Source organism: Periplaneta americana, chromosome 8 (genome assembly GCF_040183065.1).
Source record: "Periplaneta americana isolate PAMFEO1 chromosome 8, P.americana_PAMFEO1_priV1, whole genome shotgun sequence".
Taxonomy (NCBI): Eukaryota; Metazoa; Arthropoda; class Insecta; order Blattodea; family Blattidae; genus Periplaneta; species Periplaneta americana.
In genome coordinates, this window is record NC_091124.1 from 148,441,783 (window position 1) to 148,468,884 (window position 27,102).

At 34.9% G+C, this 27,102-nt stretch overlaps 1 protein-coding gene across 2 annotated transcripts in view; it reads left to right on the forward strand.

Moving 5' to 3' along the window:
• Window positions 1-27,102, forward strand: part of LOC138705143 (transcription elongation factor SPT5-like) — a 136,047-nt gene that overhangs the window by 13,084 nt on the left and 95,861 nt on the right. For both annotated transcript variants that reach the window (XM_069833804.1, XM_069833803.1), the window contains exons 3-6: window positions 10,957-11,198; window positions 18,056-18,199; window positions 21,973-22,207; window positions 22,310-22,525. In XM_069833804.1, the coding sequence (XP_069689905.1) occupies window positions 10,957-11,198; window positions 18,056-18,199; window positions 21,973-22,207; window positions 22,310-22,525 (837 nt within the window). The remainder of the gene's footprint in view (window positions 1-10,956; window positions 11,199-18,055; window positions 18,200-21,972; window positions 22,208-22,309; window positions 22,526-27,102) is intronic.

Here is a 27,102-nt window from a genome sequence, read left to right on the forward strand (position 1 = left end):
ACTAAACATTCTGTAAAATACAGCGCAAAGTAGCAATTAATATTAAATTTATTTAAACTATTATTAGTCAGTGGATAGCAAGGCCATATTAATTGTTACTTTGCGCTGTATTTTACAGAATTTTTACTTTAAGCCTCATTACCAAATTTTGACTTACACCACTTTTGCTCTGAACGGCTCAAATGATAGTGGATAAGTGATGAAATAGAAAGATGAATGAGGAAATAAGAAAATCAATAAAAATAGGTAAAAGATTGGGATGGAGAATTTAATAAAAGTGGTTGCTAAGAGGAATAGTGACAATAGGAAAGTTAGCATATAAATATGAATAGGAATGATAGAAAATAGAAGGCAAATTGTTATAACTTAGAAAGTATAGAATAGTATTAGAACAAAAATTAAAGTACAGAGTAGAGTGTAGATAAGGTTTAGAGATTAAGGCAGCGTTTCTCAAACTATGGTCCGCGGACCACCTGTGGTCCTTCAAAAAAGACGGAAGAAAAAATAAAATTCAATCGAATTGCGTATCACACTATAGCTGAAAATCTCAGAGTTTCTAAATGACACATGGCAATCGCCTTTCACTTTTTCTCCCAGTACTGACATTTTATGAAATTTATTTACCCTACTCATCTATCGCCTTCCGACTCTACTCTCAGCAACAAAAGAGGGATTTAAAGCACTATGAACGTGGTGTTTCTCGCCATCTTTTCCTTGCAAATCTGGCGCTGTGCCTGTTACCCAGCTAGGGACCACCTGAACTCATAACAGGACCAAAGTACCGAACCTTTTCATGTATTTATGACTTTCTTAATAGTTTTGCTGACACCCAGTCTGCACATTCAAATGGTCACGTACTGTAGGTCGTACACCAATAATAGAACATGCAAAACTGCATCTTTACTTGTTGAAAATCGGGCATGTTTCTGCATTAATTTTTTTTTATTTCTGTTTTTGCAAATAACTATATAAGAAATTTTATTCTATTAACATTAACTTAATTAGTTAATACTATTATAAAATTAATTGAATTAAATTAATTTTAATTAGTTATTTGTACATTAAAATGTTAGTATACTGGTATTAAAATATGCTACGTAAGTGAAAATTTGCTTTCGAAGGGAACAAGACTAAGGTGGTCCGCAGAACTGTTCTGACTTACAAAAGTGGTCCCCACTGCAGAAAAGTTTTAGAAACGCTGGATTAAGGGATATGGGTATAGAATCTGACATGATTGTTGTTGTCTAGTCAACTGTCACAAATGACACCAAGAAGGGATCACTTATTAGGCAACTAGGCCAGGAGATAATGGGGTAGGGTAGCCAGTTCCTTTCCCCCTCTATTACATACATTGCCGAATAGCTACGTATTACACTAGTCAGACTTCAGATCTGAGATGATAGTAGGAGTTGAAGTTGAGAAACTGTAAGGAAAGAGAATATAAATATAATAGAAGAAATACAAATGAATTGCTAAAGTGATAATAATGTAAATAAATATAGTGATGGCACCATATACAGAAATGTGAGAGCCATCACTACACGCAGATAGATGTAACAGCTGTTGACAATAAATATTCATTCTCATTCATATTCATATTTATGTTGTTGCATACTAAACAATGTGGTGAACTGGTAAGTGTAACAAGCTTATTCGATCGAGATATGCCGCTAAACCAGCCATTTTGAACCAGTGTGCCGAAAATGATCCGCTGGTGTGCTAAGGGAAAATGAAAATACTAAAGGTTGTTGTAGCAAAAATTTGAAATGTAAAAGTGAAACGAGTAGCCTACTAAAAAAGTGAGTCCACGAGAGTCAACTTTGGCTGAACACGGCACAAGCCAAAATTTAGTAAACACAGTGTAGGTGTGCAAACAACAGAAAAGAGAATGACTGACGTGCAGCCAGGCTTGTCAGGTCAGTAAAGTTAGATTATCATACGAACCTTAAGAAATGTCATATTTACTTGTCTTTATAAAAAAAATCGTACATTAAATACCTTGGCAAAAGATGTACTGGTAATAATATTGTAAATTATCATATTTCCATAATAGTATATTAAAAAAACCTGCTGTAGCACCATAATTATTATCACACTAATATTGCATTGTATAATTTTCTATGATTAAATTTTACATTTCTATCATAAACTTAAAATAAAAGTACAAAAAAGACTGTTCTGTTTGTGAATTAAATGTATAGTATTTTGTTTCTCTTCTGCAGGATGCAAATTAACGTGGGGGGGGGGGAGATGGGGGGATTTCCCCCTGTTGGAAAGTTATCCTACTCTTCATAAATTCATATTAACATCCCTGCCAGGGATAACTTCTATTCCCCTCACAAAATATAATAATGTTTAATACAATATAATTACAAAGTATAAAGAAAGTAATATTCTTGTATTATCATCACCACCATGCTGACAACAATCAATAACTTAGGAATTATACATCTTATCTTAAACCTGCTCATGGATTATAATTATTATTATGATCAAGATACAAGACAAGAAACTCGGTGCGACCAAGCATTGAGCCGTAATGATGATGATGATGATATTTTATGTATGTTATTCTTTATCTAGGATTCTATTCCCTCCTCATCAGAAATCTTAATTTGCACCCTGCCCTTCTGAACCTTTTTTGCTCCATATGCCGTTTCACCATTCATTATACTATCATTCTCTCCTATATTGACTAATAAATAATGCATATAAAATTGAAAATATTTTATTTTATATATTAACGCATATACATTTCTCATTTATTTCTATTTTATAGTCCTCATTCCCTCCTAAACTCTTAAAACTCCCCTCTGGTTGGGAACCACAGTTTTAGATTATATGAGTGTGCTAAGGGATTTCAAATTACACCTTTAGTGTGCTGCATTTTGGAAAGGCTTGAAAAACGCAGCACTTAGACAGTCATAGCCAGTTTCTAAGCACAATAAGGTAACTGCACCACATCGAGATAGTTTGGTGTTATGTTGAGCTCTAGTAGTGTACGGTATTCAATTTTTTATTTTCACATTGTTGTTTAGTAAGTTCTTCTACATGTGTTTTTATTTCGATTTTAGTTGAGAATTTTACTGATTTATAAGATACCCTAGGTTATTTATTTATTCATTTATTTTGTTTGGAATAGCGTTTTTTTTTTTTTGCTATATCAGCTTACTTGTTATCATGTAAACCGCAATGTACTCAAATCCATTGTAAAACAGCATTTTTTTCTTTAGGTTCTTTAACATTCCGATGCATTTCTTTTGCTTTCTATTATTCTCTTAGCTTAGACTGACTGACTGTGTATTGAAGCTAGTATAAATGAACTAGAGTCAGAGAGTAGTACATGGACTCTCAAGTGGGAACTCCAGCAGTGTTGTGCAGTTACTGAACCTGTAAGCTGCCTGGCATTGCAATTAGTGTTAGTTTCTCTTCTACATAGTAGTGTGGACGATTTTGATGAACTGTGCTCTTTTAAGTTTAAATTTATCATGGTCTTAGTTCATTTAATGTGTGTGGTAAACTGTACTCTGTTTAACTTTATCATGGTGTGTACCACTGAACAGAAAGTATTTTTACTTTTGACGTACTGGTATGCAAAGAATCAATCTTCTTAATGTATCCAGCTGTTTGCTGACAACATATAGTCCACTGTAGTCTATTCAGTTGTTTTTCACGAGAAATGAGGGGTATTTTGATTGGTGTAAAGAAGAAATCCTACAAAATTTATGGTCGTAACTTTCGTTGTCAATTCCCTTATGCAACTGTCCTGCATAAGGCCACAATTTCAAGACTGTTCAGGAAATTTTGTACCACTGGTTCAGTTTTAGACAGGAAAAAAACAGGAGATATAATGTTAGGGTTTCCATCTGTTTTTGAAGAAAATATGGGAGACTAAGTAACCTATAATATTTCCCACAGAAAATAGACAAATTATGGAGTTCAGTTAGCGGTGCTAAAAAGAACTTCATTCTACACTTAGTCAGTTAGGCTTAAATTACCAGTAAGAGTATTTTCAGACATTTTGGCTCGCGTAACAGTTTAAAAAAAATTGTAAAAATTCCCTACATGAGTAGTTGAAGTTGACTGTGACTTGCAGTTCTGATTTGATTAGATGTGTCGTGCTCCTGTTTCGAACATCTGTTCACTTACTGTTCATAAGAGGAAACATTCTCAGCATGAGCTTTGCTCCATGGTACGCTTACAACACAACTTCCTAGTTTTTTTTGTTCTAAATTTTTAACTCTTAACATTGATTTTAAACTAGTGAGTTATGAAACTATTTCTGGCAAGTATTACCTTCTACAGAGATTGCACATTTCAGTGCATCTCTGGAACAAAAGAATCCATTATATAAATCACCTTCAATCACGGAAAAATTAAATGTTTCAAATAGATTTTTAAATTATGCAAGAATAAGGGATAAAAATGCTCGAAGAGAAGAAAAATATAAAATAAATAAATGAAAGCACACTAATGTGCATTGATGTGGTAGTTATCTACTGTTCCCTGCTATACTCTGTCAGGGATCGTGTTCTTTTAGTGCAAATCGAGAAGTGGTATCGTTCACATTGTTTCCCGCACAGGTTGCACACACAATTGCCCTCTGGCTCGTGGTATCCTTGTTTGATACACAGCTTGTGGTGGAAACCATGTACCAACAGTCTTGTTAGGGCGCTGCATAATTCCTGGTTTGGTCTTGTCCAGCTGCGATCGACCATGGCATCTGTGGAGTAGAAGTCTTCCCAGATCTCGTCTCTCTTTCTCTGTCGATCGTGTAGAACTTCTTCTGATTTTTCTGTTGATGGTAGTAGTAGTTGCGAGCGTAGATCCTCAATGAGAAAGGTTTCCCTTGCAAGCTCATATACTAGGCGCGATGGTGTGTGTATAGATAGGCCTAGAGTTTTCTTTACGAATCTCGCCTTTGTTGCTTCTATGATTTCTAGGGCCTTTTTGGAGAGGTGCGTCCAGGTTATTGCTATTCCATAGGTCAGGATTGGTAAGATTTTTGCTGTGAATAAGGCCATTGCAGTTTCCAGGGATAAGCTCTGTAGTTGTGTGATGTCATATACTGCTTTTGTCGCGGCAATTGCTCTTTCTCTTGTGTGCATATGGAAGGATGTGCCGGTGGTTTGAAGAGTCATTCCTAGATACTTGAAGTGGTTCACAATCTGTAACTTCTTTCCGTCGAGCATGATGTGTTCTTTTTCTGCTATTTTGCCTCCTTTTCTGAAAATCATTTGTACAGTTTTGTTTTCATTTATTTCTAGGCTGTTTATACCTGCCCAGTTTGAAAGTTTGTTTAAAGCTTTCTGAAGTTTGTGGGAGTCCTTTGACCCCAGTATCATGTCATCGGCATACATGTAGAGGGTGATGGGTGTGTCTCTTAGTGCATCTACAATGTCTGATGTGGCAATATTGAAAAGGAGAGGGCTTAGGGGGTCTCCCTGCAGCACCCCATTTGTCTGTGTTATTTCTTTGGATGTTGCCACTGTGTCGTTTATTGTGATTTTATTTTCTGCCAGGATGCTTCTGATAAGCATTGTGATATGATCATTTTCTCCCAACATTTGCTCTAGTTTTTTGATCAGGATTCCCCTGTCGATGAGGTCAAAAGCTTTCTTGTAGTCTATAAAGACGGCATAAAATTTTCCTTTCGGGGGCTTCAGGGCATCTACTATAGCTCTCATTAGGTTTTCAATGGCTTGTAGTGTGGACCTTCCTTTCCGGAAGCCAAATTGGCATTCTGGTATTTGGTTGTCAACTTTCGAGTATATCCTGTCCGTTAGGATCTTTGTGAGAACTTTGAAGATGTTATTTTCAAGTGCGATGCCCCTGTAGGAGTCTGCGTTGTCTATGGGTCCTTTTCCTTTGTACATAACTCGCATTCTTGACGAACTCCATTGGTTGGGAATATTTCCAATCTCCATACACTTGTTGAAGAGCTTTGTCCAGGTGCTGCTGAGTATAGCGTTCGAGCTTTGTAGGTGCTCATTATATATGCTATCCGGACCGGCTGCCTTGTTTTTTCTGATACTTATTGTTGTATTTATCACTTCTTCTTCTTCTGAGATGGGGGTGAAGTCTTGACTAGGTGTGTTCCTGGCTCTTGTTACAGTTGCATTTTGTCCGTTTCTGTTTAAGATTGATTCAAAGTGCTCTTCCCATTTCCCTATGTGAATTGTGTTTGGTGACTTCGTTGTCCTTTGTTTTAGTGTGAGGAAAGGATCCGATCTTGCATTTTCCGCCATTTTTCTTCCTTCCATTTCTACGTGTTTTTCTTTTCTGTGCTTTATGAGGTTTTTGTATTCCTTGCGAGTGGATGCGTATCTTTGTAGGAGCTCCTCCATCTGTTGTTCTCTTAGTTGGTGTAGCAGTGATAGCACTTGCTGTCTCTTCTGGTAGCATTCTCGGTCGAACCATGGCTTTCCGTGCTTGTTTTTTGCTGGCATTGTTGCTTTTTCAATTAAATTTGTTAGTATATCTACTGCTGTGCTTAGATCTTCCTCTGTTATGTACTGGTGTGCGGTTTTGATTGTGATCTCTTCCTCTGATAGTAACTCAATGTTGAGTTTCCTTGTTCTCTTAGGTTTTTCCTTTCGGTGTTTGCCTTAATGGGAGTCGGGAGGCTGTTAAAAATTAGGGCTAACTACTGGAGATCCAGAGAAATACAGGAGGGTTTACAACTCTATCTACTGTACTGACGGAGGAAAAGTTTGATAGTATCGGAGCACTCTAAACCATTTAATCTTAGATCAGAGGTTAAATTGATCCTTGTTTCAGCTGAACTTGGAATTTTGTGTTGTATAAAGTCTAATCTGAGATTAATTTGTCTCAAACTAAAGTCAACTTTGACTGAAGAAATTTCTCCGATTAAGTTAGATGATCCAAGTTCAGTTATTTCTTTTCTGTTTGAAATATGCGAGTGACAGATTGTGCAAATAAAATATCCATTATTATTAATATTAATAGATATGATAGGTATATATATATATATATATATATATTTCTTTCAATTTCTTGCCTTAATACACAATCTTATATTTTATAAGGCTCTATTGTGTTCAGCAGTATCAAATAACATAACCTATAATTATATTATGTTTATAACAACCATTAATTATTAATGAATATGATAGGTACATTCATAAATTTTCAATTAACTGTATTACTAAACGAAAATTGTCGTTTTATAAAGCTTTATTATGTTTAGCAGTATCAAACACCATAACATGAAAACAACTCAGAGAACAGTCAACCTTCTTCTTATTGTCCGCCATTATTTACATTGCACAAAAACCAGTGTCTCCAACAGAGTGTACGGAAAGTCTCCAAAAAGTAGTTGTAAAGTCGCTAGATTTCTCATTATCAACAAAGAAAGATTAAATTTTGTCACTATGGGGTGCTAAAAAGGTCACTAAATCCCTATTTAAGCAATATAAAAGTTAAAAGAAATTGTTGTTGAAAAAGAGTTAAAGTCGCTAGATTGGCAACACTGAACAAACCTGTCCGCGCATCACGTATTTCACCTGTTTATGACATGTTGCCAAATCCTTTCACGTGAACTTAGATTGCATTTGAACCAAGGTAATTTGATTGCAGAAAAGTTTTATATAATAGAAGAAGTGTCTGAACTCGGTTCACTTTTCGATCTTCGATCAAAGTTGATCTTTAGTCAGGGAGTTTTATACAATTGGGCCTTAGAGGCAAGTCCGAAAAAATCTATCTCATGTTTAGTTGCACAGTCGGGTATATCTGTAGCAACAATATTGTTACAGTCAAAGCCTAATAAAATTAGAGAAGTACCAAATCATAATGTTACCAGATCATACCAGATCACAATGTTAGAATTAATTTCTGTAATTGGCTTTTAAATTCCATACACGATGGCATAATCAATCTTGAACTGTTTACCATTGAAGCATGGTTGCATTTAGGAGGCTATGTAAATTCACAGAATAATCGCTATTGGTGTGGAACAATTCCCATATACTTCATGAAGCACTACCGGTACTGCATGATGTTAAGGTTAGTGTTTGGTATGCGATCACTTCCAGAAGAATAATTAGACCAAGCTTTCATTATAATTCAGTAGATTCACATTGTTACATCAATGACATATTGCCTCAATTTTTTGAACAATTGAATGAACATGAACAAAATTGTTTTGTTTAATCAAATGTCCGAAGACAAGTATGAACCTCACAATTGATACCAACAAGGCATCACTTATGAATGGTTTATGCAAGACAGCGCGACAGCCCATACAGCCTAGCGATCAATGTGGGAATTAAGACATGTGTTTTGTAGCCAAGCATCGTTAATTGGTGCCCGCATTCCCCTGGTCTTAATCAATGTGACTTTTATCTTTGGGATGCCGGTATGTTAAAACATAAATCCAGAAAATATTTGGGCCTTAATCTCCAGCATTTCAAGGCAGGAATTTTATCGAGTATTTCAGTATCTTCTTTGCTAGTGTTAGCATTCTTGTCGTACTCCTCTCCCTATTTTACTTCCTTCAGACATTTCTTCTCCTATCCTGACTTTGATTCGTTTCATATAAAGATTACTGAACAGCCTCCTCTCTTGCCAATCCATACCTATTTTTCTTCAGAATTCCCATCAGTTTGTTCCAATCCACTCTGTTAAACGCCTTTTCTAGGTCCACAAATACTAGCCTATATACATTTCGGAATATGTATTATATTACTTTCGCGTGTTAATTACTAATATTTAACAGTTGTGTAATCAAGATGTACTATATGCATTCTTTATGCTTCTCGAAGTATCTTTTGCCGATTATTCATAGTAGAATGTCAGTTGGGAGACCGAAGGAAAATAAACCTTTGGGGAGGCCGTGACGTAGATGGGAGGATAATATTAAAATGGATTTGAGGGAGGTGGGATATGATAGAGAGTGGATTAATCTTGCATAGGATAGGAACCGATGGTGGGCTTATGTGAGGGCGACAATGAACCTTCAGATTTCTTAAAAGTCGTTTGTAAGTAAGTAAGTCCAATTGCATCCCTCATACCTTATAAATACTCGTACCGTATATATGAAATAATGAATTTGTATATAACATTGCTGAACTGTGAACAAAACAGAGTGCATTGCACTGCACTCACAACTGGACGTGGAATACAGACATACGATCTGATATGAACTGTTGCAACAATGAGTGCTAGTGCCAAGCCTCCACACATGCGAGTTTACGCACGCAATGTCAGTCACAACCTTATTTCTCATACACTGTACTGGGCACATTTATTTTGTTAGTGAATATAAAAACATTGCATAAAATTAGAGAAGATACAAAGGCCTACTAGTATGTAGAGTTGAGAGTAAATTCCTCTTCTAATATTTATTGTTTATTTATTTGTTATTGTATTTATTTTCATTATTTGTTTCTTTTATTTCGTTTCGTTCCATTTTGCTCTGTTCGTTTGTTCCTTAATTGAGGAATTTCATATAGGCCTACATCTTGATTACACAACTTTTAACACCATATCACTTCGGAATATAAAGTACATTGGATGTGTGGGGGGAGGAAGGGGTCGCATTGTCTTGCTGGAAAAAACATCTTTCCATTTCATCATCATTCACGGCAATGAATGGGTAAATAATGTCTGAGCAATACACTTCGTGTTAAAAAAATTGGTCCTATGATTCATGCTCTGGAAATGGCAATCCAAACTCCGACCTTTGCAGCAAGTAGTGGCGTTTCTTGCAGTGCCTGGGATTAGTTGAAGACAACCGAATTCTGGCTATAAATATACCCAGAAAGGTTAAATCATGCTTCATCAGTGAAAAACGTTCTGTCCAAAACTCCACGTCCATGTCAAGTAATAAACGACTGGAACCACTGACAATAGTGTACTCTCTTCTCATGTTATGCCTCTTTTAATTCATGGACAACTGTAAATTTATAAGGATGCAAGTTAAGTTCCTTTTTTACGGCTCTATGTGCTGACCGCACAGAGACATTTGAAGGGTACACGGGAATAACGATCAAGGTCCATTTTAGAAAGTTTCGAGAAAAACGAATTTTAAAGTTTAAGCACTTAATACTTTCTTATGTGTGTATTTAATAGAAATTGACGTAGTGGAATGTCAAGAACGATGATTTCTTATTACTAGCTAGACCACATGATAGTACTTCTTTTCCACTATAAGATAGCATTATTAACTCAATTTCGATTTTTGATGGCCCTTGATCGTTTTTCCCGTGTACCCTTCATTTGTTTCCTGTGCTAATTTTCACATTGATTTGGTGGAGTTCCTCAACATTACATAATTAATTTCTTCCACTTTTGTCTGGGTTAAATGTTTAGGCATACCGGTACCGCTTCTCTGAGCATCATGTACTGATCCGGTGTCATGGAACTTGGTAATTAAATCTCGCTCAGTATCTTGATTAGGACATACCGAATTTGAAAAACGTTCACGAAATTTACGTTTTACATTTTTCGAAAATGTATCACCTTCACGGAAGACATAATCCACTAAAAACACTCTCTCTTCAATAGATAATATATTGACTTCTAATGCACAAAAGCACAACCTCTTGTTATAAGCACAATACCCACACTCAATGTACGTACATAGAATGCTGTTCATTTACTACTCACTCTGGGTCAAGGCCCGCACCGTTGCTCCCTCGCCTTATCTTAGAGCTGCCAACTTAAGCACTCCCACGTGGCGCTGAGTTCACTGCGGAGAGACTTTTGCCACGCAGTGTGTGTATATATATATATACAGTACTATTCTTTCATTTTATATTCCGAACTTCAGAGTTCTGATGATAGCCCCCAGGCCGAAACTAGTCAACAAGTAACCTAGTTAATTAACACATGAAAGCATATATATATTTTACATTCCTGAGAAATTTCGTCATTTTGCCTGTTTATATTTTGTTTGTTTTCATATTATTCCTACTTTTATCCTTCTATTGGCAGGAATATTATGAAGAAGACAAGGAAGAATATGGTCGCTCACAGAGGAAAAAGAAAAAGAAACCTCGATTTGGTGGAGGATTCATTATTGATGAAGCCGAGGTTGATGATGAAGTGGAAGAAGAGGAAGAATGGGAGGAAGGAGCTGAAGAATTGGGCATTGTTGGAAATGAGATCGAAGAGCGTGGACTCACTGCGAGAGACATTGAAATGCATTACCGTGGAAATACCGATAGTGTCTGGAAGTAAGTTGTACTTGAGTTATACATTCGTATAACCAGACAGCAGATTTTAGGTTCCGATGCTGAATGCCTCAGCATCAGTTGCAGGGAGGTCATTGAATTCATTGCTACACTCCCTCCTTATGCCAAGGGACTTGACATCTTATCGCTGTGAAGGGACCGAAAATCCGCTGTCTGCTTATAACATTTGAAATTAATGATATTAAATGTCCTTTATGATATAAAGTGACGACAGTTTTTAAATCACATAGCTTATATTAGTGTAGTGCACAGTGATCTGAAAGTGAAAAATCATGGCCAAAATTCAAATTTTCTACCATAAATTTAAACAGAATTGTTCATGCATTTCGTTTTATAAGTATTTGGAATAATTTGTCCTCATATCTTTATGTCTCTAACGTCGTTTTTACTGTTATTTTTAGTATTCGAAACAAAAAATTTATAATTTGTACGATTTTTATGGCAGAGAAATAGTTCCTGAATTCGCCAATAAATTACAAAATATTTTGAATTATAATAGGCCTATAAATTTATGACTTTTCGGACTTCGTTCATTATTTTAACCATAACTTATAATAAAATTTATTGGGTGATTTTTTTCATTTATAAATAGCTCTACCGGGTGGTGACTTGGAACACGCACTAAAGAGATTTCAATGCTAAAATTTATATTTTGTTGTATTAGCTCACCTATTTTTTATAGAAAAAAATGTCGTTAAAGTTTTTTGTAGAGAAAACAATTCTGCATCCATTTGTTTTATTAAATTAATATTTTGATTATGAGTGTGTTTGAAATTAATTAAAAAGTAATTACAATCATCTTTAATGAACACTCAATTACAGTAGGTCATGGATAACTGATATTTGTGTATAAAATAAAATAGTTTGGGATCCAACCTGTTTATGATAAAATTTAAAGAGGAAACAAATGAATGTGACATCAATGTAAATTCATTTTTTTACAGATTAGCAATGAAAATATCAATGTTTACATTATTTTCTGAATGAACTGGCCCTCCTCATAATTAGAGAGTCAGTCAAATTTTTACGGAACCACGTGTATGGACTCTAATTAAGTGTATGGGAAAAAATTGACGCACCATTATCATTTTCTTTTTCATTCTTAGCTTTCATTGATTCTTTACTTGAATTTTTTTTTTCTTCTGTAAACTGCCATTGTTTGTTTGTGTATTTGTTTGCCTTTTTTCTTACTCTTTTAGCTCTCATCTTCTATTTGTTCTTGTATTGTTTTGTATGCTTTGTCTAATGGCAGCCTCTAATTTGAGGACGCTTTGATAAATAAAATAAGTTAAATACCATTTAATAATTTGAATTTTTTCTTTCATGGAATACATTTTCTCAGATTAACAAATGAACCATAAACAACAATATCTCTGCATTCAATTCTTTTTACTAATCCATGGCCAACTATGATTAGCATGCATTAAAAAGTGCAGTTTCTGTGGCAGCAGTATTTTGTATTATTTTTTTAGATCTTCTATTCCCAGACAAAAAAAAATATTTTTTAATGGTATGATTAGATGCAGAATTTTTTCTCCAAAAAAAAAAAAAAACTTCAATGACATTTTCTTCTATAATAATTAGGGGAGCTAATATAACAAAATATAAATTTTAGCATTGAAATCCCATACTGTATAATTTTTATGTGTAATGTTTTAAATATATATAGACGTACAAAATTTTGACATGAGATACGATCACATTTTTTATGCTTAAATATTTCTGGAAACACGCTCAATTCGATCAATAGAAAAACTTTTGCAGAACCTAGCGAATTTGGAATGTAAATGAATTTATTTGCAATCCTGTAAGTGCCTGGATAACATCAATCTCCCGCCACTTCCCTTTATCACACAGTCTTGTTTATGTTAGATGTATTGCTGAATGGGTCCATTTTAGATAGGAGAGAAGTTACAGTACTAATTTTGTCTAAATTAATTTACTTTTGTCTAAATACACCTCCTATAAGGAGTAGTTTCCCTTACACAAACTTAATGTGTAATGAAGACTCAATTGGAAAATTATTTTGAAGGAAATGACTTATTGTGTCATACGCAGTTTGGTTTTCGTAAAGGTAGAACAACAGTTGATGCTATCTTATCACTGCTGGAATCAGCATACAATGGTTTTGAAGATAAAATGTACTCTGAGATCACGTTATGCGACCTAACAAAAGCTTTTGACTGCGTTTCACATGACATTTTAAGACTTAAGCTACAATACTATGGTATAAATGGAAGGGAGTTGGATCTCCTCTCATCATATCTGTCTGGCAGAAAACAAATAGTAGAAATTCAAGGGATCAGGTCTTTTGAAGGAGAAGTGCAACATGGTGTCCCACAGGGTTCCATCTTAGGACCTTTCTTATTCCTAATTATTGTAAATGATTTAAGTTATAACACTATGGCCAAATCAACATTATATGCAGATGACACTTCTTTTATAACATGTTCGACTAATGCAGCAGAACTGCGTCAGCTAACCTCAAATACAGTTTTGGAAGCAGCAGAATGGTTCAGAGCAAATAAGTTCATTTTAAACGAGGAGAAGACTCAAAAATTAATTTTGTCATTGAAAAAAGAAGAAGGGTCTGAAGAAAAGGCAGTAAAGTTACTTGGTATCCATCTTGATACAAAACTAACCTGGGATTGCCACATTGAATACATCTCTCGGAGACTGTCCAGAGTCCTGTATCTCTTAAGAGGAATTAGAGATAAAATACCCGGGCAGTACCTAAGAAGTGTTTATTTTGCTTTTTTTCATAGCATATTGAAGTATGGAATCCTGGTGTGGGGAAACAGCAATAAACTTATTGAAGTCCTGCTCATTCAGAAGAAAGCAATAAGAATTATCACACAAGAACCAAGCAAAGCACATTGTAAACCACTGTTCATACAGGAGTCCATCTTAACAGTTGTTAATGAATATATTCTGGAACTCCTTCTTTACATCAAGAAAAATCTTTATGGCTTCACCAGTAGGATGGATAAACATGAGTATAATACTCGGAATAAAGAAAAACTGGACATACCATTTTGCAGACTATCCAAAGTTAAAAGTAGTCCTAACATGTTGGGCTGTAGAATGTTCAACATGTTTCCACAGGAAGCACAGGAAGTGTCACTTGACATATTCAAAGTCAAAGTGAAAACGTGGCTTCTTAGAAACCCATTCTATTCTGTACAAGAATATTTTGAATCAGAAAAGCAAGCTGTTGATATTTTTTAGGTTTCTTTCTCTGAATTGTATTATTATTCTGTAATATATTAGGAAATTCTCATAAATTGTTAATCAAATCAATATCTGTGATCAGTGTGTTACAATTTTCATCTAGATATTAGCCTAATTTTGATAATCTTGACTCTCAATTGTAAACTCTAAGGAGTATTTGTGATCATTTTGTTTTATGTTTAGTGTTGTAATAGAATAATTTTCATTTTTGCACTATAATTTCACACGTGTAATTTGACAATGTCATTAGCTTTTGCTATAACGACAGCTAATAAATACTATACTATCAGAGTTTGCATACAAAACAAATATACGTACTAGGTATGTGTAACTACTACTATAAAAAGTTTCATGAAAATTTGTTAGAAAAACAGTTACTAATTTTCGCAAAAAGTATCCCCGTTTAAGGGGTAATTTCCCTTATATAAACGTAATAAGAGTTTGTATACAAAAGAAATATAGTACCGGTACCTGTAACTGCTGTACAAAGTTCCATGAAAATCTGTTACATAGGAGAAAAGTTGTTCATTTTTTCTAAATGCACGTCCTGTGAGGGGTAGTTTTTCTTATACAAACGTAATCAGAGTTTGTATACAAAACAAATATACTGCCCTGTAACTACTGTACAAAGTTTCATGAAAATCTGTTACATAGGAGAAATGTGATTAATTTTCTCTAAATCCAACCTCCTATACACAGTAGTTTTCCTTATACAAACGTACTGTAATCAGAGTTTGTATACAAAACAAATAGGTCTATACTACCTGAAAATACTGCACAAAGTATCATGAAAGTCTGTTATACAGGGTGAGTCGTAATTATCTACTATAAAGTATTGCAGAATATTCTATACACCAAAACAAACATATTTTGTCATAAACGTATAGCCAGTAATGCATTGTTATCAAGATAAGGCAACATTGCGTTATTTCAAAGCTAGTCTAACAATTACCCATGATTAAAATCGGAACTAACACTCGATGTTGTTTTGTGGTTAAAGAGAGGTGTATTCATAGTTGGCCATGTCTTGTAGTTATAATGATGTTTCGTTGATTCATGATGTTGAGTACTGTACCTGAGATTAGTGCTATTTTTACTTTATTGAATTGCATAACATAATAGTTGGTACCGGTACTAATACAGAATGGGGAAACCATTTTACTAAACAATTCTGCTGCTTGCATCTATGCTGAACGTTTTCCGGCCCGACAATACTAAACTGCAAAAATTTTTGTAGCAGTGGAACATCACCTTAGGGAAACCAGTCGCTTTGCATCTGTGATGAACAATGCCAGTAAACTGTGAAGTTGCAGGACTGCTACTGAAGAAAACATTTTGCATTGCTTAGACCGTTCATCAGGTACAAGTACCACAAAACAACACTGACTATTAGTTCCGATTTTAGCCACGAGTAATTGGTAGACTAGCTTCGAAATAACGCAATGTTGCCATATCTTGATAACAATGCAGTATCGGCTATACGTTTAAATGACAAAATATGTTTGTTTTGGTGTATAGAATACTCTGCAATACTGGTACTTTCTAGTACATAATTATGACTCACTTGTATAGGAGAAAAGTTATTAATTTTCTCTAAATGCACCCCCTTATAAGGATCATTTCCTTTATGCAAACGTAATCCGAATTTATATACAAAACAAATATACTATTTGTAACTACAGTACAAGTTTCATGAAAATTTGTTGGATAGGAGAAAAGTTATTAATATTATCAGCTAGATTGCATTTCGGATCACTGTGCAGTGGGGACAAACTCAGCTGCCCTTAAGAAGCACTGTGTGCATTCACGTGCACTCACGAGCAAAAAAGAGCAACATTGGCACTGCAAGCATTAGGACGATCTGTTATTTGATATTTCTCGTGTCCAGAGAAGAGTGCTCTTGCACGAGTTGGTCACCACTGTTTTAGTGCTTTTATATATCAGTAATAAAAGATGGTTGCTTATACCTCTAGTTATGGTCGACGAAGAATTTTCCTTATTATGGCTGTCTGTCAGCATGAAGAATTAGTTTTCTGTGGTGGAACATTAAAACTGCAGAAATAATTGTCCCTCTATTACATAGTACATGTAGAATGTAGACATTGACTTTCACTTTGAGAGGGGAACAGAGGTTAAGGATGTTCGAGAATAAGGTGCTTAGAAAAATATATTGGGCTAAGAGGGATGAAGATACAGGATAATGTAGAAAGTTACATACCGGTAACGCAGAATTGCACGCATTGTATTCTTTACTTAACATACTGGTAATTAGGAACATTAAATCCAGACGTTTGAGATGAACAGGACATGTACCGTAGTACATATGAGATATGAGTGAATCCAGAAATGCATATAGAGTGTTAGTTGGAAGACCTGAGGGGAAAAGATCTTTGGGAAGGCCAAGATATGGATGGAAGGATAATATTAAAATGGATTTGAGGGAGGTGGGATGTGGTGGTACAGACTGGATTAATCTTGCTCACGATAGAGACTGATGGCAAGCTTATGTGAAGGTGGAAATGAGCCTCCGGATTCCTTAAAAGCCATTGTAAGTAAGTATATAGACATTGACGAATACTAGAGAATAATGCAATAATAGAAGTTTAAGTACCTAATAGAGTTAATTATTGTATTCTTATTACAATGTTTAATATTTAATTTATCAGACAGCATTGTTAAATGGAGTACTTGCCAATGATCGTTATCAGGTTCTTCATTTTAATTCAACCATTTCTTGATGTTCTTATTTGTTTATTTATATACATTTCAGCAGAACCTATAGAGACACTTCAAATTCTGAAGTTATAATATAGCCTATAATGAAAAATTGTCTTACAGTTAGTAATCTTTGTGTCTGTTCAATGCTTTTGGCATGGCTGAGTTATCAATTAATAGGATAACAATTGTTAATTTATTTAAAAATTGATTTTATATTTTATTCTAATTATACTTTAAGAAGTATCGACAGAACATGCAATGAGGAAATACATTATGTCTTTATTTAACTGCTTTTTTTTTTCTTCTTCATTTAATACAGCACTATTTGTCTTCAGCTTCTTTACGAGAAATTCTTTCAAAACTTACCAGTGTTGTAGTATTCATATTTAAGTCGCCCTGGATTTACAGCATATTAAAAAATTATTGGGTTTAGAAAATTAATATTAAATGAAAATAATGTTTTCAAAATTGTGCCATGTATGTATTTTATTCACTAATTACCCATCTTTTTCTTGGTGTTATAATGCATTCCTTTATATCTATTGACAAAATTGCTTAAGAATTTAGTTATAATGATAGCTTTCTAGTGTTAAAATGAAAACTATGCGGTAAATTACCTAGTTGACTGGTTTCGACTTCGTATCAGTCATCTTCAGAACTAGAAGCCTAGATGACTGATACCGGTACTAGTCAACTAGGTAATTTATCACTTAGTTTTCATTTTAACACTAGAAAGTTGTTACGGGGTAGTACATTAAATTGTTATGTGTTACAAACTATTAAAAGTGTTTAGTCAAGATGCATAGTGATAAAATTGTTTTCATAATACAGGGACAATTCAAGCTAATCACTTAAGTTTACACAATATCATATTTTCTTTATATATACAGTTCTGAAAAAGGAAATGAATTTGAGGAATACTTGAGGAAGAAATATGGAGACAAATGCATTACCGGTACTTCAGACCACTTAGGAGACAGAAGAGTGCAGTCATCTGATTACATCACACAACAAACTTTGCTTCCAGGTGTGAAGTAAGTCTGCTTAGGTTTTTATATTTAACTTTTGGTGCACAGTTTTAATATCTTTCCATTATGTAGAGTAAGTTATATTCGTTTGAGTGCAGTATAACAAATCAAGGTGTCTTGGTCAGTGGCCTCTACAGTCATCTTTATGTATAGTACCCCGGTACTGAGTTATAAAATGTAGTGATATCCTAAGAATAGGTAAGACAGAGTGTTTTCTGTATTTGCTTTCAGTATTCTAGATGTCCTGATCTCATTTCTCATTTAGAAGCATTTCCTATGGCTTTCAAAACAGGAGGAAATACCGGATGTGAAGTGTTCTGTTTTCATCCCGACTTTGGAAAAACCAAGATCATATAGAAATTTTTTTTACAGTGGCGAGGTCCTTAACTTGTCATTATTCACCACAACACTATGAGAGGACTCATGGACAGTGCTAGTGCCGAGAATCATAAACCATTTAGTTCATCAGAGACTATCCAGACTGTACCACAGGGTCAACTTTACAGTCGTAATGACTGTCGATGATTATGGGGAAATGATGAGCTGTCACAGGGAAACCAAGAGTATTCAGAGAAAACTTCTGTGTTGCTGGGACTGCGGCCTTTCCCAACATAAGTTATAAATTCAAGTTGAAACGGGTTTTGAACACATGCCCCATAGCTTGTAAGTACAGCTCGCTAGTACTGAGCCACCATGGAGATCTCTTAAGAAACATGACTATATATATTTATTCTGACAGTCAATGTACTCTGAATGTCCTAAAATCACTTAAGATTACCTTTGGATTGGTTGAAGAGTATTGGAACACCTTAAGCAATTTAAAAAAAATGTGGTGCAGTGGTTAACACACCCATTTTATATTCAGGAGGTCCTGGTTCTATTCCAGGATTTGGTTTTTCGTGGTTTTCCAAGTTCAAAATAAGGCAGCTGAAGACAAACATTAAATACAACGTACTGTACATATATAAAGCCGACCCTAAAATATTGTACTGAAACATGAATAAATAAATTCCCTAAGTACTGTACACGAAATTAAGCGTCAGATGGGCACTGAACAAAAAAATTATTATTTTTTCATATGTTGTAGGCAACAGAGAGCTGATGACAACACTTGAAACCTCAACTCAAAATATCAAATAATTCTTAATATACCAACAAAGGAATTTTGTCCACAACTGCTGCTGACGTCACAATGCTGCACCGTGGCTTGCATTGTATAAGCTCGTAGCTGCTTAATGTTTTGTTATGAAAATAGGAACGATATTTTTCGTGATTTGGACATGAATTATAGCGAATGTAACGTAATTAACGAAAACAAGAATGGGCTAGCTGCAGTGCAGTGTGACAGAGTGGCATCACATGCATTGCCAGTATCAACAATGTTACTTGGAAAACATTAGTAGAAAATCTAGTTTTCGTCATTTTATATATAATTAAATGCATATTGTTTAGCATGTATCATCCGAGAATGTGATATTTAGTTCAGTACCGGTACCTATTTAAACTTGATAAGTCTACCAATAGCAGCCATGCAAATTATCTAATCCTATTACTAATCATTTTAGATCTTGAAACATAGGTTCCCCCCCCCCTTCTCTTTTTTGGGTCTTAAAGGTCAGTGCCCGTAGAGGAGGGATAATTCTTTTGAGACATAGACAACGAAGGGACTTCTTTGGTGAAAGATCAGCTCGATCCAGGAACCACCTTCTCTGAAGACAACATAAAGTCATATAAATATAGACAATGGACAAGACGTTCTGGATAGATGGAAAGTACAATCCGGCATTTACCTTTGCAAATGGGGAAAACTCCGAAAATATCCGCACTCAGATTAGCCAGCCTCCAGATTTGAACCTGGACCTCCCAAATTTGAGTCAGAGACGATACTGCCTCGACCACCCCACTTAGTGATAGTTCTTTAACCTACAAAAATTAATAAGGTTTTCCGTTTGACTAACTTTATATCTTCTTTACTGTGTTAATGAGGAAATTACCTGGCTGACTAGTTTCGAAGTGATATTCTTCATTGTCCGAAGCCTAGTGAAGGTTCCGCGCTATCTTCTGGCTTCCTGTTATGGTGGAGTGTGTTCACGATTGTGTCGAAAAGGATGTGTGTTTTGAAATTGAGTTGAGTGTTCAGGATGTGCAGGGGATGTGTTTTTGTATGTATGTAAATTTCATATTGTTCTAGAATGTCAAATTTCTGGTTTTTTGCCTGGATGTGTAGTACTTTCATGTTAGTGTCTATGTTGCTGTAGTTGTGATTGGCGTTTGTGATGTGTTCTGCGTAGGTTGAATTGTTGTGTAGTTTGGTTATGAATGTGATATTTTCCTTGTAACGTGTTTGAAATAATCTTCCAGTCTGTCCAATGTGAAAGTCATTGCAACTATTGCGTGATAGTTTGTATACGCCTGTTAAGTTGTATTTATTTGTGTGTCTTGTCTGTTTTTTAACATTTGTGGGGTCCAGATCTATCTACGGACAGTTGATTAAACAATCATTAATTGGACTAATATCACAGACACAAATTATAACAAACTTCCACGCACAAACTCGCAAACATCCTCATAAGAAGAATAGTACAGCAATACTAGGTGAGTGAGCATTACCAAGGAAAGTCACCGGAGGGTGGCTCTTGTTTAAAAGTGGTGTGAGGGGTCAGAAGTCTGCAACATGGATGCCCGGTTGTTGAAGCCATCCCTTTCAGATGAGTAGTTAAAATCACTGTTTTCTGAAATAATTTGACATTACGTTGTCATGGTAACCAACTATTTGGGGAGGAAATCGGTTTGGAAGACACGATCTCATGTCCACTGTAGAAGGTGCAAGAGAGAAAGAGCACGATGAACTCTCGCTTGCTCTTTCTTTCTCCCATTAATAAACAAGTCGCATCTACCTGAGAGCCACAGAAGACAAGCCAGATAGACTGAGAATGGGAAATGAAAAATTTAATACATGATTAATTGATATTTATGGCATTTAATTTTAAATTGTACCGGTAGATGTTCATTTTAGGTGAAGTATCCCTTCACTCCCTTCATTTTGTGAGCCACCAAAGAAAGGATAAAAAGAAGAAAAATTATTACCGGTACTCAAATATTTTCACAGATCCAGTAATACCGGTACCAGTAATGATTTTCTTATCATAATTATAATTATTAGTGTAATCATTATCATCATGTTAAATCTTTACCATGGGTATAACCAGGGCTTTTTTTTTCTGGCAGAACGCACCATTCTGGCACCTTTTTCTTGTATTTTTCATCATGGAGCTGAGAATGTGTTAATAATTATGTTTTCAATATCATTTTTCTTTGAACTCCACATAGGTGTAGAAAGTCTTAAAGTTGGACGAAAATAAGATTAAAAACAATAAAATTCTTTTGGACTGGACAGTAATCATCTCCCTGCCTGCTGTAATGACATACAGAGTTCCACCACCTTTTTCTCCAGAAGAAAAGCACTGGTCATAACCCATCACCATAATCATTTCATGATTGATTACCGGTATTTGTATGGAATATTGGTTTAATTTTCTTTATAGGCAAATTAACATGTGTCAAAGTGTACATTAAATTCATACTATCCATCCAAATTCTGAAAATTCAAATTTAATAGAGACATATTATTTTAGCATTAAGCATTTCCATTCAAATCCAAATAATATTATTGATTGTTACTGGAAGATGTATTGCAAAATTTTATTTCAGTTTTACTTCTTCCATTGTGTAAAAAGTCTCATAAATCTTTAATTACATTACTGTAAATTTTGTCACAGGGATCCAAACCTCTGGATGGTAAAGTGTCGAGTTGGAGAGGAGAAAGCAACTGTTGTATACATGATGAGAAAATACATTGCATACCAATTCAGTTCTCAGCCTTTAAAAATAAAATCTGTCATTGCTGTAGAAGGTGTGAAAGGTTACATTTATGTGGAAGCTTACAAACAACCTCATGTGAAAGAGGCAATTTTGAATGTTACAAATTTGAAGATGGGACAGTGGAAACAACAGGTATATAAAATATATTGCGTTTTCATTTATCTAACAATCCATATAGTAATATGAACAAATTTCTGATTGTCAAGAGATCGAATTTGCCTGTTGCCATTGTAGTTGGTGCCATTCAAGGAGATGACAGATGTGTTGCGAGTGGTTAAACAGCAGGATGGTCTCAAGGAGAAGCAGTGGGTGCGTCTCAGACGGGGCATGTACAAGGATGATATAGCTCAGGTGGATTACGTGGAACTCGCCCAGAACCAGGTCCACTTGAAATTACTTCCTCGGATCGATTACACCCGTCCCAGAGGAGCTCTCAGATCTTCTAAATCTGTAAGTCTCAAACAGTGAAAGTTATAAATATTAAACTGTTAAAGAACTCAAACTCTAATCTTCTGTATAAACATTTAAAGAAAATAATTAATTCATGAATTTCAGATGTATAAAAAACATATGTTCAATTTCATGCAACAAAGTGAAAAAAAAAAAAAAAAAAAAAAGTTACTGAAATTAAATTTAAATTTAGAAGTGGAAGAAGTAAAAACTAGAATTACAAATGCAAATACAGAGCCATTATTATCAATGGTCCCAGAAAACAGCGGGTGGCCAGCTGGCAGCACCCTGCGTGGTTTCTGTCAAGTGCGTAAACATTTCTCCAATGCTTCTTCAACATACAGCAGTACTAACGATAAATGTTCAATAATTACCATGCTCACAGTCGTTGCTGAACATGGCCCCCATTTGCCGCCATACAAAACTGACATCTTCTGATGAATGAAAGAACAACATTCTGAAGTTTCACATCATTGATAACATTGATTTCTTCTCGTATAATAGTTTTTTAGTTCACTATGCTATCAGGATCTTCTGCCTTCATGCTTGCACTCTTGGAATTTTATATGGCTTCAGTTTCAATAATTTGGTTTCATTTCTTGCAGAGGACTGAGATATTCCAGTTTCTTGCGCAAAACACTTTAAAGATTTTTGAGGGGTATGTTCTAATCTTTCACCAATCTCATCTAATTTTTCTTCTGTAAGAATACTTACTTACTTACTTACTTACTTACTTACTGGCTGTTAAGGAACCCGGAGGTTCATTGCCGCCCTCACATAAGCCCGCCATTGGTCCCTATCCTGAGCAAGATTAATCCAGTCTCTATCATCATATCTCACCTCCCTCAAATCCATTTTAATATTATCTTCCCATCTACGTCTCGGCCTCCCTAAAGGTCTTTTTCCCTCCGGCCTCCCAACTAACACTCTATATGCATTTCTGGATTCGCCTATACGTGCTACATGCCCTGCCCATCTCAAACGTCTGGATTTAATGTTCCTAATCCTTCGGTCTGCCTATCGGTCTGTAAGAATACTACGTTTTCTAATCTTGGAATGTAGACTTTCACGGCCGGCGTTGATAGGATGCGTATTTTCCGAGCTACAGGGCCGTGGTCTATCAGTGTTACAACCAAACGTTTCATCCACTACTCCGGTGGACATCTTCAGTGGTGGTACACGTGTGCGGAGAGATCTGCTGTGTGAATCAGGAACTGGCATTGAGACTGGTAGCACGTCGATATTTAAGGTGAGACTGTTGTTGCTTGTCGTTGTCGCCGTGGTCTGCACAGCAGATCTCTCCGCACACGTGTACCACGCCACTGAAGAGCAGTGGACGAAACGTTTAGCGAGTCTTCTAATTATAATATCAATTTTTGTTTTCCACCTGGATTTATATTAACGTTTTCGACACTCGGTGTGTGTCATCTTCAGATATGGGGTCTATGTCATTGTGTGTTGTGAAGACCTAGCTTCTTAATTATGTTGTGGGTTGTTCACTTGTGTATGACCTTTCATGATTTCTTAATTTAGCTAAAATTACTATAAGCAGTGTGTGGTTGGTTGTTATGATTCTGTTAAATTCTATCTTTTGAAAACCCATATAGGACAATAGAAAATTATGTTAAAACCATTATTATGACACATAAATATAAACAAGTAAAATATATACAATATAAAAACACTGTATACACTATATCACTTTTATCACATATATGGTTGGCTGTGTTGGCCTGTTATATCGTTAAAATTGGGTTGTTTTTACTGTTCTTGGTAAAAACTGTCTTATTGACGCACTTTCACTGGTTTTCCATAGTATTGTATGTTGGAGTTTTTGATGTTGTTCAAGTTGACTACTGTGAATCGTGGATGCTGTTATTAAGTACTTAGTCGTATATAATACAAGCTATTTTCTGTTGAGTCCGCTGTCTAGTATGGCCATACGTGTCAGCAACAATTTACTTTATATTAATGGATTGAATTAAGACGATTTTGTTTTTTATTAAGTTGGAATTTATCGCGTAAAAATGTTGTATGGAAAATACTTACAATTTTAGCTGATGTTGGAGTGTTCCTATGTGGTGCATGGCTGAGACTAGAATGGCGGGCTCAATTACAATATTTTCTTAATGTATGTCATCTGGAGTGGGAAGTGGAGGGGGTATTGGTGGGACCTGTGTGGTTGTTGTGTGTGTTTGTTTCGGCGGGAATAATTTAAACAAGTTAAAAAGTGGGTTATTTGTATTGGCTATTTGTTCGTTGAGGAGGGGTCTTCCTGAGTTAAATTCTTTTATAATGTGAAATTGTTCCGCGGTGTCTATTGTGGAGTTATTTATGATTTTTAATATTTTTAATGTGTCATTTATATTTGTTAATTCATGATTTTCCTCGATGAGGTGCTGTGCAAATTTGGATTTGTTCCTATTGTAAATAAAATCGGAGGTGTGTTCACGGTATCTAATTTTGAAGTTTCGTCGAGTCTGACCTATGTATGTTTTGGGGCAATTTTTACATTTCAATTGATATATTCCGCTGTTTAGTAATGGTTCGTTGTTGTTGGTTTTGTTCGGAATTATATTGTTTAGTTTATTGTTGGTGCTGGGGGCCATATTGATGTTTTGTTTTTTGAAAAAAAATTACCGAGTTTGTTTGATATTTTCCCATAGAAAGTCAAACTGTGCCATTGTTTTTTGTTTTTTATTTTTGCGGGTTGGAGTGTAGTGGAGTCTTTTTTATTTAGTTTTAATTTTCTTTTTTGTATTAATTTATTGATTAATTGGTTTTCATATCCGTTTTCCCTGGCTAGTTTTTTATGTAATTTAGTTCTTTGTTATAATTATCTTTATTTAATGGGGTTGTAAGCAATCTGTCAATGAGAAAACGGAATTTGCTAATTTTGTGTGTAATGGGGTGCGTGGATTGTTTGTTTATAGAGTGTGTGGTTGAAGTTTGTTTCCTGTGTATGTTGAATGTTATTATTGGAGGTTCTATTGTTATATTTAGGTCCAAAAAATTGAGACTATTTTTTATTGTTACTTTGTTCTAGTGTGAATTTTATATTTTGGTGTAGTTTGTTGAACTCATTTAATATTTGATTGTCTATGTTTTGAGTATTTTCATATAGTATTAATGTATCGTCGACGTATCTCGCGTAAATACTAAAGTTGAATTTTTTGCTTAAGTTATTTATGTGTTTGTTTTCTAGATCTAGTAAGAATATATTAGCTAAAAATCCGGAGAGGGGGTCACCCATGGCTAATCCTGTTGATTGGGTGTATATTTTATTGTCGAATTTAAAGTAATTCTGTTTTAGAGATGTTTTCAGTAATTGAGTAACTTGTTTGATTAGGTTATTGTCTAATTGGGCCTCGTGAAGTTTTCTAGTGACTATATTGATGGTTTCATCTATTGGTATGTTGGTGTATAGATTAGTAACATCTAATGAGAGTATTTTGGTGTCAGTTGTGGTTTTCAGTTTTTGAAGTTTTTTTAGAATTTGTTTAGTGTTGATGATAGTGTGTTGGGTGTCATGGATGATGTTATTGTTTAGAAACTTATATAAATGTTTGTTGAGTTTGTGGTTTGGTGCTTCTCTACTGTTTACTATAGGTCTCATTGTCATTTCTGTTTTGTGGGTTTTGGGAAGTGTTTTTAGGTTGGGTGCTTTAGGGTTTTTCATAATATAGTTATGGGTTTTGTTTTTTGGTATTAAATCTGGTGCATTTTTTATTGCAGTTTTTATTTGTTTTTGATATGTTTCTGTAGGGTCTGATTTTAATTCTGTGATCTGGTTGCTATTAAAGAATGCGTTAGTTTTGTCTATGTACTCTGCTTTATTCATCAGTACTATTGCGTCATTTTTATCTGCTTTTATGTGTATGATGTTGTTTTCCTCTAGTTTTTGTTTTAGTAATTTTAGCTCTTTGTGTTGTTTTTTAGCTGTTGTGAACTCTTCTTTGGTTGTTGGGTCTTTTACGTAATTCTCTATAATTTTTGCAGTGCTATATTGTAGAAATTCTTTGTTTTCGTGGTCGCTATTCTGAATAATATGTTGAGTTTCGATTGCTAGGTTTTCTATTACCTTGTGTATGTTGCTTGGGGGGTAATTATGTTTGTAACCTTTATTTAGGATGTTTATTTCTTGATTTCTTCTAATTGTTTTGGCATAAGGCACAGATCTGTTTGGAAACTTTATTCGAAATTTTCGTCTTGTTTTTGCACACAACCTTCTGCCTTTTATGTACAGTACGTATTGTACATATACACACGTTCACACAATGAGAATTTGTTGCTAGGCATTATCTAAATACACAATAATCACTAAACTTTATACACTAACGTTGTACACTTGAAGAATTGAGAGTTTCATAACACGACTTCTAAGCACATGCGCCGGAAACTACACAGAATGCAGGTGGTGCTGCTGTTTTCTGGGACCATTGATAATAATGACGTTATTTTATGGTCACTTATTGAAATTGAAATTGCTATCTAGAAACACAAAATTCAGAATAATAAAATTATCACTATTATCAAATCTTCTCTATGGTACAGAAAAGTGAGTAAGTTACTGACTA